Source organism: Delphinus delphis, chromosome 9 (assembly GCF_949987515.2).
Source record: "Delphinus delphis chromosome 9, mDelDel1.2, whole genome shotgun sequence".
Classification (NCBI taxonomy): domain Eukaryota; kingdom Metazoa; phylum Chordata; class Mammalia; order Artiodactyla; family Delphinidae; genus Delphinus; species Delphinus delphis.
Genome location: NC_082691.1, coordinates 51,352,755 through 51,366,866, shown reverse-complemented (window position 1 = coordinate 51,366,866; position 14,112 = coordinate 51,352,755). Strand labels below are relative to the sequence as shown.

Here is a 14,112-nt window from a genome sequence, read left to right as displayed (position 1 = left end):
TACACTCAGCATCACGTATTTTTAAAAGAGCTAACTTTTAGGGAGTGGTTATTGAGGGTACATAAATCTCTCCTTTTTCACTGGAACCCATTAAATCAATTCTTCTCTTGTTACTACAAACCAATGTCTTCCGTCTTCTTGCACCCGCAGCCTCCTGACTCGGAATATATTTTTACAGAGGGAAGAGACGGAGGGAAGCAGGGCCTTCACCTACAGCTTTTATACCACACCTTTGTCTCAGTAAACACTTCAGGTCTTCAGCTATGGGTGATGGTGAGTTCCAGATTTAAACAATAAAATGTGATAGTGAAATTAAAATGTTCATTAAGTGTTCAGTAAGTGTTCCAACATATTCATAGAACTAAACACATTCACAGAGCAACTTCAATTAAGGATATCTGTTTCCAGATCAATCAGCATCTGATGGCTCAGTGTAGATTTAAACCCTTTAAACGTTGCAGTTCCTAAACTTAATTCGGAGTGAAACCTCCTATGCCCTGCGGTCCCCAATTTCCTGCTATGTTCTATTTTAGCTTTCCAATCTAAAAGTGGTGTGACTATACTAGAGTAGAATGATAAATATTTCTTTGGTTTTGTCCAAGAAAGGAAAAATGAACAAGTATGGTCAGGGACAGCAGAGAGCAATGGTAAATATAAAAACCAACAAAGCTACTAGCTTACATTTGTTAAAGGCTTAGAAACACAAGTGGAAGAAATTCTGAGCACTCATTATCTTCTAATGCGTGAGCCTCAAAGTAAGTACCTGAACACTGTTTGGCCACATTAGTGTCAGCACTAAAAATCTATGCCTATGATTCACTTAAGTTTCATATGGTTTCGGTTCCTCATCAAATCAATAAAACAGGGTTAGGAATTCTGATCATTACCCTTGCAAATCTGGTAATGGTTTACTAAGTTAGGACCACAGAGAACTGTGAGAACATTAAGTGAAATGAAACAAAAAGCATCTTTCAAAGGTCAAATCATGATATGCCATGAACACTGTTTTTGAGAAGAGTAGCTTTCTGGGCAGCTTAAGACTTTCTAGTTAGAATTCTCATGTTCCTAAGCGTTTTCTCTGTAATTCATATAAATGAGTTAGCATTTTCCAATAGACCATCTTAAGGAATAAAACATCAGTGCTTTTAAACAAGTATTCATACAGTCAGACGGCGTTAGTTAAAATGCCACACCTGATTCATCTGAGCTTAGATTAGAGTCCTCTGAATGGCCGGGGCCACCTACTCATAGGCAAGCAAATATTCCAGAGGTTTGAGTCATCTCAGACATTTTCCATTTCCAAGTAGGGTCATATGTCAAACTGTAAGGAGTATCTTTTAAACAGCAGTGTCTATAAGCAACATCAGAGGGTACTTATTGGAAGCTCCCTCCTGAGATTATGTTTAGGGCAAGACTGTCAATTTAAATGAGCATCCCAGGCGACTATATAAGGTGATTCACTGACCACACCTGGAGAAAGAGCATTATGTTTACCTTAACTTCATTAACCCCTTATGAGATGGTAACTCATTTTTACAAAATTTGTTGGGTTTAGTCTGTTTTCCAGGCATCCAAATTAGGCTTCCATTGTACGGTGGTAGCTAGAGTTTTTAAAGATTAGATTTATACTTAGTCATTTCTAACATTCACAGAATTTTCTTTTAATTCCTAAGACATCGAGAGTCACAGTGTTCAGATGCTTGCATCAAGGCCCTGATTTAGATAAATGAATCCAAATTCAGGTCAAACTCTCCTCATTTGAGTTTTCCCACTGGAGTCAATCTTTTTGGAGAATTTTGCTCTTTGATAGTGGTGATGAGAAAGAGGAAGGGCAGAAGGAGAGTATTTGCAACAGTATTTCATTTGCTAGAGATATTTGATTCTCATACCTACCATTATGAGGTTTTCATTATGGACTTCATTGCACAACCATTTGTGAAAGCACTTACTCATTTCAACAAATATTTAATAGAACCAATAATGATTTTAACTGCAATGAAACAATTGATTAAGCCTTTCCACCTTGCTTAGGAATGAGGAAGAAGTTACAATCTTAGATAACTGGTGGATACTTTCTCTAGATGCCTTTCACTAATTTAAAAATTAGTGACTGCAAATCATTAGCAACTGCTCTAGTAGAATGTGCTTTCTTAACTTCCAAACTCCACAACCACATGGGTATCTGAAATCTCTGGATACGAATGATAAAAATCCAAATGAATAAATATAGGAGAGTTTTTCCAATTAGATCTTTTTAAAGTAACTTAACTCTTTGAAGCTGCTACTTCTCATGGTGGGGATGAGAAAGAACTTTGCACACACAGTGAGTATATGGAAACTTACATTTAAATTTTAAAAAATATGTCACTCTACCCCTGAGAGATGAGAATGGGCTCTAAGATTCATAGCGTCCATCAATCGCTTCATTGGACTCAGTGTCCCATCCTTAGTATAAAACACAATTAGCAGAGTCCAACATTGAAAGAGAACAATTTTGGGAATTTAGTCAAGTCAGTATTATATTAAAGGAGAAAATGCCTTATAGTTCTAGTGGAGATCCGTTATTGGTTTTAGACTATATCTAAGCCAAGCCAACCAAGCAAATCCTTAGTTACAATATGGATAATCCCACAGTGTCCCTGCCCACCATGAAGAAAGAGCCACGTAGATGTGTTGAGCTATGGCATATTCTCAGCTTACTTTTCTATTTTATATATGTATATGCATATATATGTATGTATATGCATACATATGTATTATTCTGTTATATATGTAAATGCATATATATAATAGAAAAATAAATATATATATATACTTATGTATGCCTGAAAAAGTACAACTTCCTCACTTGTACAATGGGAAAGTAGGTGCCTATGTAATCAACCCTCTAATTAACTCTGAAATGTAGGCATCAAAATATAGTTACCAACACATGATTACTGGGGGTCATCTATATATTCCAGACAGTACTGGGGATAGTGCAATAAACTAGAGTTTGGACTTCAAAGCTCTCTCACCTTCTAGCTGGGAAAAATATAAAAAAGTGAATGAGATCACTTTGGCTAAGTGTTGAAGAAGATAAAATGGGACGACATGGTGTAATGTGGTAAGCTGTAAGTAGGTGTGGAGTGGTAGGTGAAGTGATCAGAGGAGTCGTTAGGATAGAACCTGAGTTGGGATTAGAATGGTGAGAAACAGGAACCCTACCTGTGGGGCTTGGGAGGGAGAGGCATGGAACATTCCAAACACAGTGAACAATAAGTACCCACGCTGAGCTGGAAGCATGCTGGAAGAACAGAAAGAAGGCAGGTGTGGCTGAAGGACAGGGAACCAAAAGAGTAGAGGCAGAGCAGAGCTTGGGAGGAAGGGGGTGGGTAGGAAGGAAGAGCTCTAGGTCATGCAAGACTTTTTATTTTATTCTACAAGTCATAGCAAACTACTGGAGAAAAGTTTTCAGCAAGGGAGTAATACTTTTATTTATGCTTTAATAAGGTGCCTCTGGTTGCTGTATGGAGGATAATCTACAACAGGGCTGGAGTGGAAACAGCATATTGAGTTAGGAAGCTGGTCTGATGGGTTGGACCAGAGCTCTAGCAACAAAGATACTGAGAAGCAGTCGGACTGGGGTTATCTTTTGGGGATAAAACCAAAAGTACTTGCTAAGGGATTAGATGAAGATTGTGAAGGAAAGAAGGCTAGAAGGATCCTTAGGTTTGGGGCTCAAACAACTGGGCAGATGGGAAAGGCTTGAGCTGGGGAGAAGATTCTTGGGCAATGTTTTGGTGGCGAGATATCAAACGGAACGGTTGGTCGACTACAATGCATTTAGAGCAATGGGGAGAGGTCAGGCTGGAGAATAATGATACCTGAGGGTTTGGGACTGAACGACATCACCTATCACCTGGCCAGAAAATATAGACAGGGAGAAGAGAGATGAGGGTGAAGCTTTGGATCACCCAACATTTAGAGGAAGAGAGCCAGAAAAGATACTGTAACCAGGGAGCTTAGGCACACACTAAACTTGGGTGAGGAATATCCCTCTTCTCTGTGGAGCATCACTCGGCCATCTGTCACCATGGTGATACGCACTGGGTATATACTGCCTGCAACTTTTTCATGGGCTCTATAAACAGATTTAATGCCCAAGGTGAGGAAGCACTTTCTAAAGAGATTCCAACTTACCTATTATTAGCTTGATCAAAGTGTCATTTGTTTATTTTAGTGAGTCAATATTTATTTTAGTGAGTCAGTCTTACAGTACCTTTAGAAAGACACTAGTGTTTTTTTTTTCTTTTTAACCCATATTTCCTGTTAGGAAAAAAAAAAACAACCACAAAATAACTCTGTTATAGTTTGTTATTACGTACTTTTAGATAATCATGTATTTGCATAATTCTGTCCTCTTTCTCCGATATTTTCAACTACTACAAGGGCTTGGGAAATTGCTTAAGGATTTGTTTCTGGGAGAGTCCTCAAAATCTAGATGATCTAAAAATGTTCTCCCTGAAGAGTTACTGAAAGTTACAACAGATGTAGCTCACTCACCCTACATTTCCCCCTAAATTTGAGGTAAACTCAGTGTTGACTCACTTCCTTCCGATCAGCTCTTCTATTAGAGGTGATGATGGTCAATTGCTGGGGCCACTTTGATTTAACCCTCTAGCAACCCCCAGGGTGGATGCCTAACTTTTGCTTAGCATTATGGCTGATGTTCCTGTTTTAAAAATCCCCCCAAATTCTGTGTGTTGGTGGCGGGGGGAGTGAGGCGGGCACATACACAGGTAAGGGTGGGAACGAGGGTGTGGTCTGTGCGGAGAAAGCATTTCTTTTGAGTCAGAAGACTACATTCCAAGCTGACTTTCCACAGAGAAAATGTATGACATAGGTTACATTCCTGATGAAAGTTCAGACGCCTGAGTTTTAAAAAGCAGAATGCCTCTAAGCACAATTGTTAATATACCACGAATGATGTGCTTTTTATAAGGCATAAGAAGGGTCTAGAATGCGCATAGGCTGATTAGGTAAAACATTCCAATAACCAATCCTGTAAAATGTTACATTAATGTGGAAGGGTAGTGAAACTTAAATGAAAGACTCTTAGGACTGAGGCTGGAGAGAGCCCAAAGCCAGGGACTGAGGAGGAAGCTGGGGCAGAGCTACGCAGAGCCTGGGGAAGCTAAGAGTGTGTGAGTATGCGTGTGTGAGTGTGTGTGTGTGCGTGCGCATGCGCACACGCATGGGGGGGTGGAGGATGGGGGGAAGAGTGGGGGGCAGGGAAGGAGGCAGGGGAGGGAAAGGGTAGAGGGAACATGAGATCTTGAGTACCAAGAAGAAAATAAGCTGTCTGGGCAACCACACTGGCTAGCTACAAACCCTGAGAGATCCAACTATACTACAGGAGTGAAGTAATTTAAGTCACATTGCTGTAAGTTGAGGCCCATTTTAGAGTAAAAACCAACACTGGCATGACTGACCTATGAGGTCCTTTGTACCAGAACTAGTGTTATTACAACATTCCACTTTGCTTATTACAATTAATCTTATTAAACAGTCCTCTCAGGCATCTTTCACAAATGCACTTTCTTCAAAAATTATTTCATGTGACTACAAAAAAAGCAGTGTGCATTAAACACCAGGAAAGATGTGTGTGCCTGTGCCTGTGTGTGTTTTTAAAACCATGGTCTATTCAGTTAAGTCCAGCCTTGCTATTAGATTGAAAAAAAATCTCCTTCCAGGATCCTTATCATTATTGTGAAGTATTTGTTCTTTGAATTTCTTGTCTTGTTTTTGGGATCACTTTATTATGCAACATCTGCTCTGAATTTCAAATGTGATAAACAGAGTATGAGTGTCGGTGGCAGATGGCTAATGACCGGCAGCGACAGGGCATTCAAGCCTGCCTTGTTTTCTGGGAAGCGATATTTTCATGTTAATTTGCTCTGTGTCCTGCAAAGATGAGACAAATCACCTGCTCATAATTCAGGCAAAGTGGAGACCACTAGCAGCGGAGTGGGGCCGTGGCTTGATTCCTTTAGGGGCGAGAGGAGAGAAGGCTCTGAGAGGCTTTCCTCATCAGAGTCCAGGGACCAGGCAGTCACTTTGCATTATGTCAGATGGAGAAAGATGAATCAGCCCTGGGCATCCCAACCTGACACCAGAGCCACTGTTTACTGCAAGCAGATATTATTCATGAAAACAGATCTTTCCCAGAGGCAGAAAACAGGTGCTATTAACAGTGTGTGTCAGTCTCTGAAGTCTGGGTTTTGTAAAATAAACTTAATAGTACATTTTATCTCTTACTGAAAATATTACAACCAACAGAAATCTCTAAGAAACATTCAATCGAAGATAAAATGAAATCTAATTCACAGAGAAAAATGACCCACACAGACACATAAACCTTGAGGTCTTTCAGCCTTCTCAAGCCATATAGAATTCATCTGTCATAGAGATACACAAATAAAATATAATTTTTATTCCAAGACTGAGTCATCCAAAGAGGCCATGTGGTCTTGAGCTGAAAGAACTGTGTTCTACTTTGGAGAGGCAGCTGGTGTTCTCTGTGAGCTTTCAGTGCCTTTGAATTTCTATTCGTGAAAAGCGTGTTACATGTACAAAATGTCCAAAGAATGAAACTAGGTTCTCAAAGCGTTAAAAAGATAGTTGAGAAGCCAGGTCATATACTAGGAGAGATAATGTACTAGAGAGGGAAGCCTGAGTACCAAATGATAGTTTAGTAAAAGAAGGCATTACCTTTGAAAACATGTAAAGCATAAGATTTTACACAGGAGTCTCTCCCCATATATATCCTGCCATATAGTTCTTTTTCTGGGTAGCAGTTACACATGACTAAGGAACAAGGTGAGGGAATTTGTTTACAGTTCTTTCTGATCCTCTCTCATAAGGTAGCAGATAAAGGCATGAAAGAGAAAACCTAACAATCTGGAAGCCTTTTTTTTCTTTTCTCATAAAGTCCCCATAAATGAAAGGTGCTACATAAACACAGGTACTCAGAATGTATTATGAACCCCCAAAGAAAAAAATAAGACAATCATAAGGTGTCAGTTATTGCCTCATAAGTTTAAGCATGGCGGTCTAAGAAGACAATGTCGAATCTCAAATGATCAAATTAAAATTACACAGACGGCACTGCATTCCTCCACAATTAAGTACATCAAAAAATAACATTCTGGGCTTCCCTGGTGGTGCAGTGGTTGAGAGTCCACCTGCCGCCGATGCAGGGGACACGGGTTCGTGCCCCGGTCCGGGAAGATCCCACGTGCCGCGGAGCGGCTGGGCCCGTGAGCCATGGCCGCTGAGCCTGCGCGTCCGGAGCCTGTGCTCCACAACGGGAGAGCCCACAACAGTGAAAGGCCCACGTACCGGAAAAAAAAAAAAAAACAAAAACATTCCGAACTAGAAATAGGAAAGCAAGATATGGCAACAATAAGCCTACGAGGCAAAGTTTGAGTATCTGTTGATGTCACAGCATAGCAGTCAAGAGGTTTCTTTATGCAAATGTCACCATCAACATGAATGAATATATCTCAGGACATCAAGAAAAGAGATTAAAGAATGTGATGAAAACTTCAAGATGAAGTATGAATAAGACGTATAAATGTATTTATTTATTTTTAGAACAGGTGTATTGTAAAATGTTGGAAAGAACCACCTATGATTTTATTTTATTCTCATAAGCCTCTCAATGACAATTTTCAGTCCAGACCATATGATAATGACAGAATTTCCCCTAATGAGTTCACCCAACTATCAACCTTCACAAATACTTAGGGCTTCAGGGGTGGTTTTCTGCCATTTTTACTTTTAAAAACAAATGGTATTAAATGCATGTAAAAATTGTTATGTGATATATGTAAGCTGGGAAAATAAGCCCATCATGGGCTCTTTTTTTTGTTTGTTTGTTTCTTTTCTTTCTTTCTTTTTTTTTTTTGGTTGCACCATGTGGCATGTGGAACTTCCCTGACCAGGGATCGAACCCACACCCCCTGCAGTGGAAGCATGGAGTCTTAACCACTGAACCACCTGGGAAGCCCTCACGGGCTCTTTTTATAACAAACAGGTTGATGAAAATGGTACTGAACAGAAAGAGTTTACCTCTGTAATAGCTAGTCAGAGACCATGCAACATCCCAGTTTTACCCAAGTACGGCTCACCTAATGCAATTTATGTCCTGAATGTGCGCTCGAATATAGTGAATTGAGGCGGACCAACAGGTAAACAGTGCCACAGAAAACATGGTGGGGGACAGGTAGTGGAGGAAAATTCCCACAGCCTAAACCAACTGAATATGAGGTCTTTCCCTGACTTCCTGTTTTACACCTATTTCATGTTAAAATATTTTACCTATTTGTCTATTTTGCAACATGGCGAGTTCTGATATATGCAAGACAATGTCAATAATAATATTTATGATTTCGAAGAACATTTTAGAAAATATTTTGGTACCATAATGCAAAGAATCAGCTACAGACTGTGTTTATTCATAAGTAAGTGGGGTTTTTTAAACCTGAAAGTATCAAACACCAACTAAACTACTTAAATAACCATAGAGAAGTGTCCCACATGCTTCTGTGTGCTCTTATATTCTAAGGTCCTCAAGTGCAGGTTCATGACTTATGCAGTTTTGTGTCCTCAAAGTGCCTAGCACAGAACTCACCCTGTAAATATTCAATTAACCTTTGTACGAGTATATTCAGAAAAACTCTTATTACAACAAAGCATTCTATATAAAGAATCCAATCCATGTTCCCAATAGGTTCCTCATAATAACAATATTCACTTGATATAGTTATTGAGACTTCTCATAAATGAGCTCTACAACAACAAAATATTTCTGTTCTCTGGCTGTGTGCTTGAAAAATTCAATTAACCAGAACCTCAACTAGCTGGAACTTCCTACTGAGCAGCTGTTTATCCTTCATACCAGTGCTTAAAAAGATGTCAACTTAGAAACAAAAGATAAAAGTGTTCATTAAAAATAAATTTATGTCAATCACATATTCAGCTTAAAACTATCCATTTGATAGTATTATAGTGCTTTTAAATGATTACTCATGTTTTTAAGGATGGCCTTAAAGAACCTCAAACACAAATGCTAAAAAAAAAAACCCTTATATTTAATAAGGAAGAAAAGTAGATCAGCACAGTTCAGAAAATTTTTAAAAATTAAGGATGAATGGGCATATCTGAAGAAAACTCTAATTTGAAAAGATACATGCACCCCAGTGTTCACAGCAGTACTGTTTACAATAGCCAAGACATGGGAGCAACCTAAATGCCCTTCGACAGATGAATGGATAAAGAAGATGTGGTACATATATACAATGGAATACTACTCAGCCATAAAAAGAATGAACTACTGCTATTTGCAGCAACATGGATGGACCTAGAGATTATCATACTAAGTGAAGTCAAACAGACAAAGACAAATATCATATGATATCACTTATGGGTGGAATCTAAAAAAAATGATACAAATGAACTTAATTTACAAGACAGAAACAGACTCGTAGACATAGAAAACTTACGGTTACCCAAGGGGAGAGGGGCGGGGAGGGGGGAATAAATTAGGTTTGGGATTAGCAGATACAAACTACTATATATAAAATAGATAAACAACAAGGTCCTACTGTATAGCAAGGGAACTATATTCAATATCTTGTAATAAACTATAATAGGAAAGAATCTGAAAAAGAATATATGTATATGTATAACTGAATCACTTCACTGTACACCAGAAACTAAAAACAACATTGTAAATCAACTATACTTCAATTAAAAAAAAAATTAAGGATGAAGACGAAACGGGTCTTGCGACTAGCTTTTAAGTTAGCAAAAGATGTTCAATGAGCCGTTAACATACAAATTAATCGCCTGAAATATTTCAGTTGACCATAGTTTTATTTTACTACGAAAACATCAAAACACCATTAACCGCAAACCTTAAATAACCACAGCCCTTGCACCCACCTCTACCTTTGTGGGGCTGTTGTCCCTGATGGCTGAAGAAATTTAACAGCCTCCAGGAGAATCTCCTGTTCAACACAGAACGAAGTGACACTCCCTTTCCCTGGATAGATGAAGAACTCAAAAAATACTTTTAACAAGTTACCTTGTCAAAAGCTTCTGTTGATAAGCACCAATCCCCCGCTCCCCAACCTTGGCTTGGCCATCCCCCGGCTCCTCTCCTTCACCTCACCTTAGTGACCACCTTTTTGCCTGTTCCTCTCTGAATCCTGCTTACCTCTCTACTCCCACCCTTGGGAGTTTCCCCCACCCCACTTCATTTTCTACTCTTGCCTGATCAAGCCTTAGTTTAAGCACATCACTCTGGTTTATCAGTCATTTTAACTACACACACTTTTGCAAATGATTCCACTCAGCAGCCTCTAACGTCCTAGGAGAATTTAACGTGAAGCTCGAAAGATCCATGTAGGTGGCAATGTAGGGTATAAATATATGGTTACCTTGTCTCGCTGCTTAAAAAAAAAATGACCTCCCCCAAATGAAATTTTTGAACTTAGAAATAGATTAGAAGAAGCTAATGCTTATTTTGACAGTCCGTGTTTAAGCTGTTGGAAGTCATTTAAAAAACAATTTTCAATTAATTATATCTGAAGAAAGGTTGGCAATGTGTCTTATTTATTGAGTACCTATGTGTATAAATCACTGAGTAGGGACTGTCAGGATACAAAGATGAATGAATAGGTAAGACATGGACACAAATAATCACAATTAAATGTAGAAAATATGATAAAGAGGGAGAGATGTAGAACAAGCTATAAGACAAATGAGATTACATCCAGCTATAAAGGCTGCTCAAATGATATCTCGGGTGGGCCTTGAAAAATGTAAGCAGAGAGTTATTGGTGGGGGGGAGCAAAGGAATGGCAACGAGAAGGAAGCCCACGGAGGTAGGAAATTATGAGCCACAGTAAGAGGATGGGGATTAGCCCAATCTGGCCAGAAAGCAGAGAACACAAAACAGGGCTATACTCTGCCCTGCATGCTGAACATGGTATTTTGGACAAACTCATAAAGGAAAGAACTGAAGCCACAGGATTGGAATAGAATTTGAGTGAAAAAAGGGATGCAGAGATAGAAGAGAAAAGGACCAAGAACAGGTAATTAGGAATACCTATGTTTAAAGGGCCTTACTGTCCCTGAAACTGCTCAGGAAGCAACGAGACCATTCCTGAGCACCATATTCTTTTATGAAAGGCAGACAGGAGAAAATAAATTCTACATTAGTCTAAAACCCAAGAAATAAATCATTCAGTACATCACGTTCTAAATGCATCAGTATCTGGGAACACCACCTAGCTATCACTAAAAGACATTTCTTACTCTGTTCAGAAGATAAACTGTTTTCAGCTATTAACTCCTATCTAAAATGATGCTGAACTCTAGAACTCATTTCTACACAAAGAATGATAAGGTAAGGAGCCTGTTTCACCTAATTCACAAAAACAAACAGGTCTTTGTGAAAACCTGCCCATGATATGCACAGATCTACAAGATCGACTCGGAAGTTCAATTAAGCAGAACAAAGTAAGACCAACAGAGCTTTATAAGTAGCTCTTCCCATTAGACCTAAAGGAAGAAAGGACCTCTAGTCAATACAATGCATCTAGCTTGCTGACCTCCAAGGAGTCTTAAGTCATCTTTGAATCCCAAGAGTTTGGGATGGTACCTGACACTTAGGCTTCCTATAAATGTTTTATGAATGAGGAGAAAATGGAGAAAGAAGGGCCTAACAATCAATATTTCAGATTTACATAGCATAGGTATGTCCTAGGACCAGTATACAATTACATATTCAATATACTCATGAATGATGTTTTAAATTATAACCCTCAGAGTCCACAAACGATCAGAAAAAGGCTGAGCTATACTTACTACACTATACTTTCTAAGCTTAGGGCCAGATAACGTACAAATAGATATTTTCCAATAATTTTAATATGTATTAGAACTAAAGGGTTTTTTCCACTGAGCCCTAAAATTAGTGAACTAGAATATACCCCATTCTTTAAACATCCCACTTAGTCATACTAGATATATTTAACTATATATTGAGTTCCAAAGGCTCTAATTTTGGCAATTTTCATAAGGAAAGAGTGCCATTGTTTATATAACAGTGTGACTGTTTGACCAGGCAGAGAGATGATTCTTAGTACCTTTATGGTTTCAGTGGGCACTCCAGGCTCTGGAACTTTATCCAAATAAGTGGTCAAGTCTTGATCAACATGTTCAAACACTAATGTTAGTTTGGTTTCTCTGTCTGTTCGTGACACTGTGCACACATCAAACAACCTAAAAGGAAAAAAAAAAGAGGTATTAAGTAGGTGGTAATAAGCAAAGAAGTAACCTGTAAGTCTTACACATATCCCTCAATTTGATCACATAATTAGGGGGAAAAAAGGACAGGTTTGATCATTCCTTGTGATAATACGTAAGGATACCTAATAGGATCTGATAGTTTAATATCGATATGAAAGTTCAGGGGCAGAGCACTTGGTTAAGTGGTGACAAAATTCACAATGGCAAAGAAAAAGCAACACGACTGCAACATGAGAATGCCTGCTTGGAGGGCTCCTTAGTTAAGATCTTAGGCAGAATTTGCTGATAGAGATAGTTTCAAAAACTGCAGCCTCTAGGAAAAATATGGTTCTTAGCTCACAGGTCAAGAATTATTAAAGAGACAGATTGAGCATTTTCTGGAGATGCTGGACTCTGCAATTTAGATTTTCCTGGAATTTAAGGTCTTATAATTATGCCTATGAAAATAACTATAATGGAATAAGGAGAAATATGGTTTATTTCTAAGAAAGCCTTCTCATCCTGGTGAATCAAATCATTTCCCTGGAATGGGCATGAATTCTTAGTTTTAAAATTCCAAATATCATGCTAATAAAAACTGTGAAATTTTAACTTTTGGGGGGGGCAGAAATTGCATTTGTAAACTATATTGCCCTTAGATGATAAAGGCAGATTGACAAACTTTATAATTATGTTTGGATGGGAGAATTCAATTCCTTCCATAAAATCCTACGACAAATTCAAAATTTAAGTTTTAAGAACAAAGCCTTCAGTAGTCAAAAGAATTTTCAAGACAAAGGACAGAATTTCCTTTAGCTTCAACAGACAAAGATACTATCTGGCACATGAGATGCTCACCAAACATTTAAAGAGTTAAACACACCACCCATAAACAAGCTATAAATAAATTTCTTGACAAGAATGTAATATAAATACTAAGAAAAGGCTAATAAAAGTGCTACTCATATTACTTTCTTTCATTTTTTAAAATGAAACAACACCTTCTTCAAAGAAACTAACTATAAATGTGCATATAACCCAGTTACTGAAATGCAGGGTTGACTCTCAGTTATCCACTTTGTACATTACCTCTTAAATTTTTAATGCCTAGCTGGCTCACCACGCCACTCTACTGCATTTCTGGGCTAAATGGGCTCCATAACCTTTGGTACTTCAGTGTTAATCTAAAGTAAACTTTAAAAGAAACTAAAGAACACCATAATTAAGTTAAATCGATGGGGTGAACACCACCACCACCAACCACACATACTTTATAGCCAGGTCCAAACTCCTTTTTAATTTTGGGCAGCCTGGGGTGAGTTCTACAACTCCATTAAAATCAATTAAGATCAACAGAATTTCTTCCTTACGTTTGTCTACTTCCAAATATTCTGACTTCTAAGTTTTAATTATCTACTTATAAACTTAACTTTTTCTAAATTTCTAAAGTCTTCGAGTATCACTAATGTGACTTATTCTGAAAAATTATTCTGACAAAGTAAAAACTCCTAACTAACAAATTTATTAAAAATAATGCCATAAATCATATGCATGCCATACTGAAAAACATGATTGCTATCATTCATGGATCTGAAACCTGGGAAGTTTATGAAAACAACTCTTTCAATTTGGTAATTTGAGGTAACTACCATTTATTCATAGGCTCCTTTGAACAATCTTCTTTCCATTTAACCCACATACTTTGACAGCTTTACTCTTTCTTCCTTTTTTTTTTTAACATCTTTATTGGAGTATAATTGCTTTACAGTG

At 38.1% G+C, this 14,112-nt stretch overlaps 1 protein-coding gene across 3 annotated transcripts in view; it reads right to left on the bottom strand.

Annotated features, from left to right (window-relative positions):
- The window catches only part of CDK6 (cyclin dependent kinase 6), a 232,631-nt gene that overhangs the window by 161,368 nt on the left and 57,151 nt on the right, over positions 1-14,112 (bottom strand). For all 3 annotated transcript variants that reach the window (XM_060020528.1, XM_060020529.1, XM_060020527.1), the window contains exon 3: positions 12,201-12,336. In XM_060020528.1, coding sequence (XP_059876511.1) covers positions 12,201-12,336 — 136 coding nt within the window. The remainder of the gene's footprint in view (positions 1-12,200; positions 12,337-14,112) is intronic.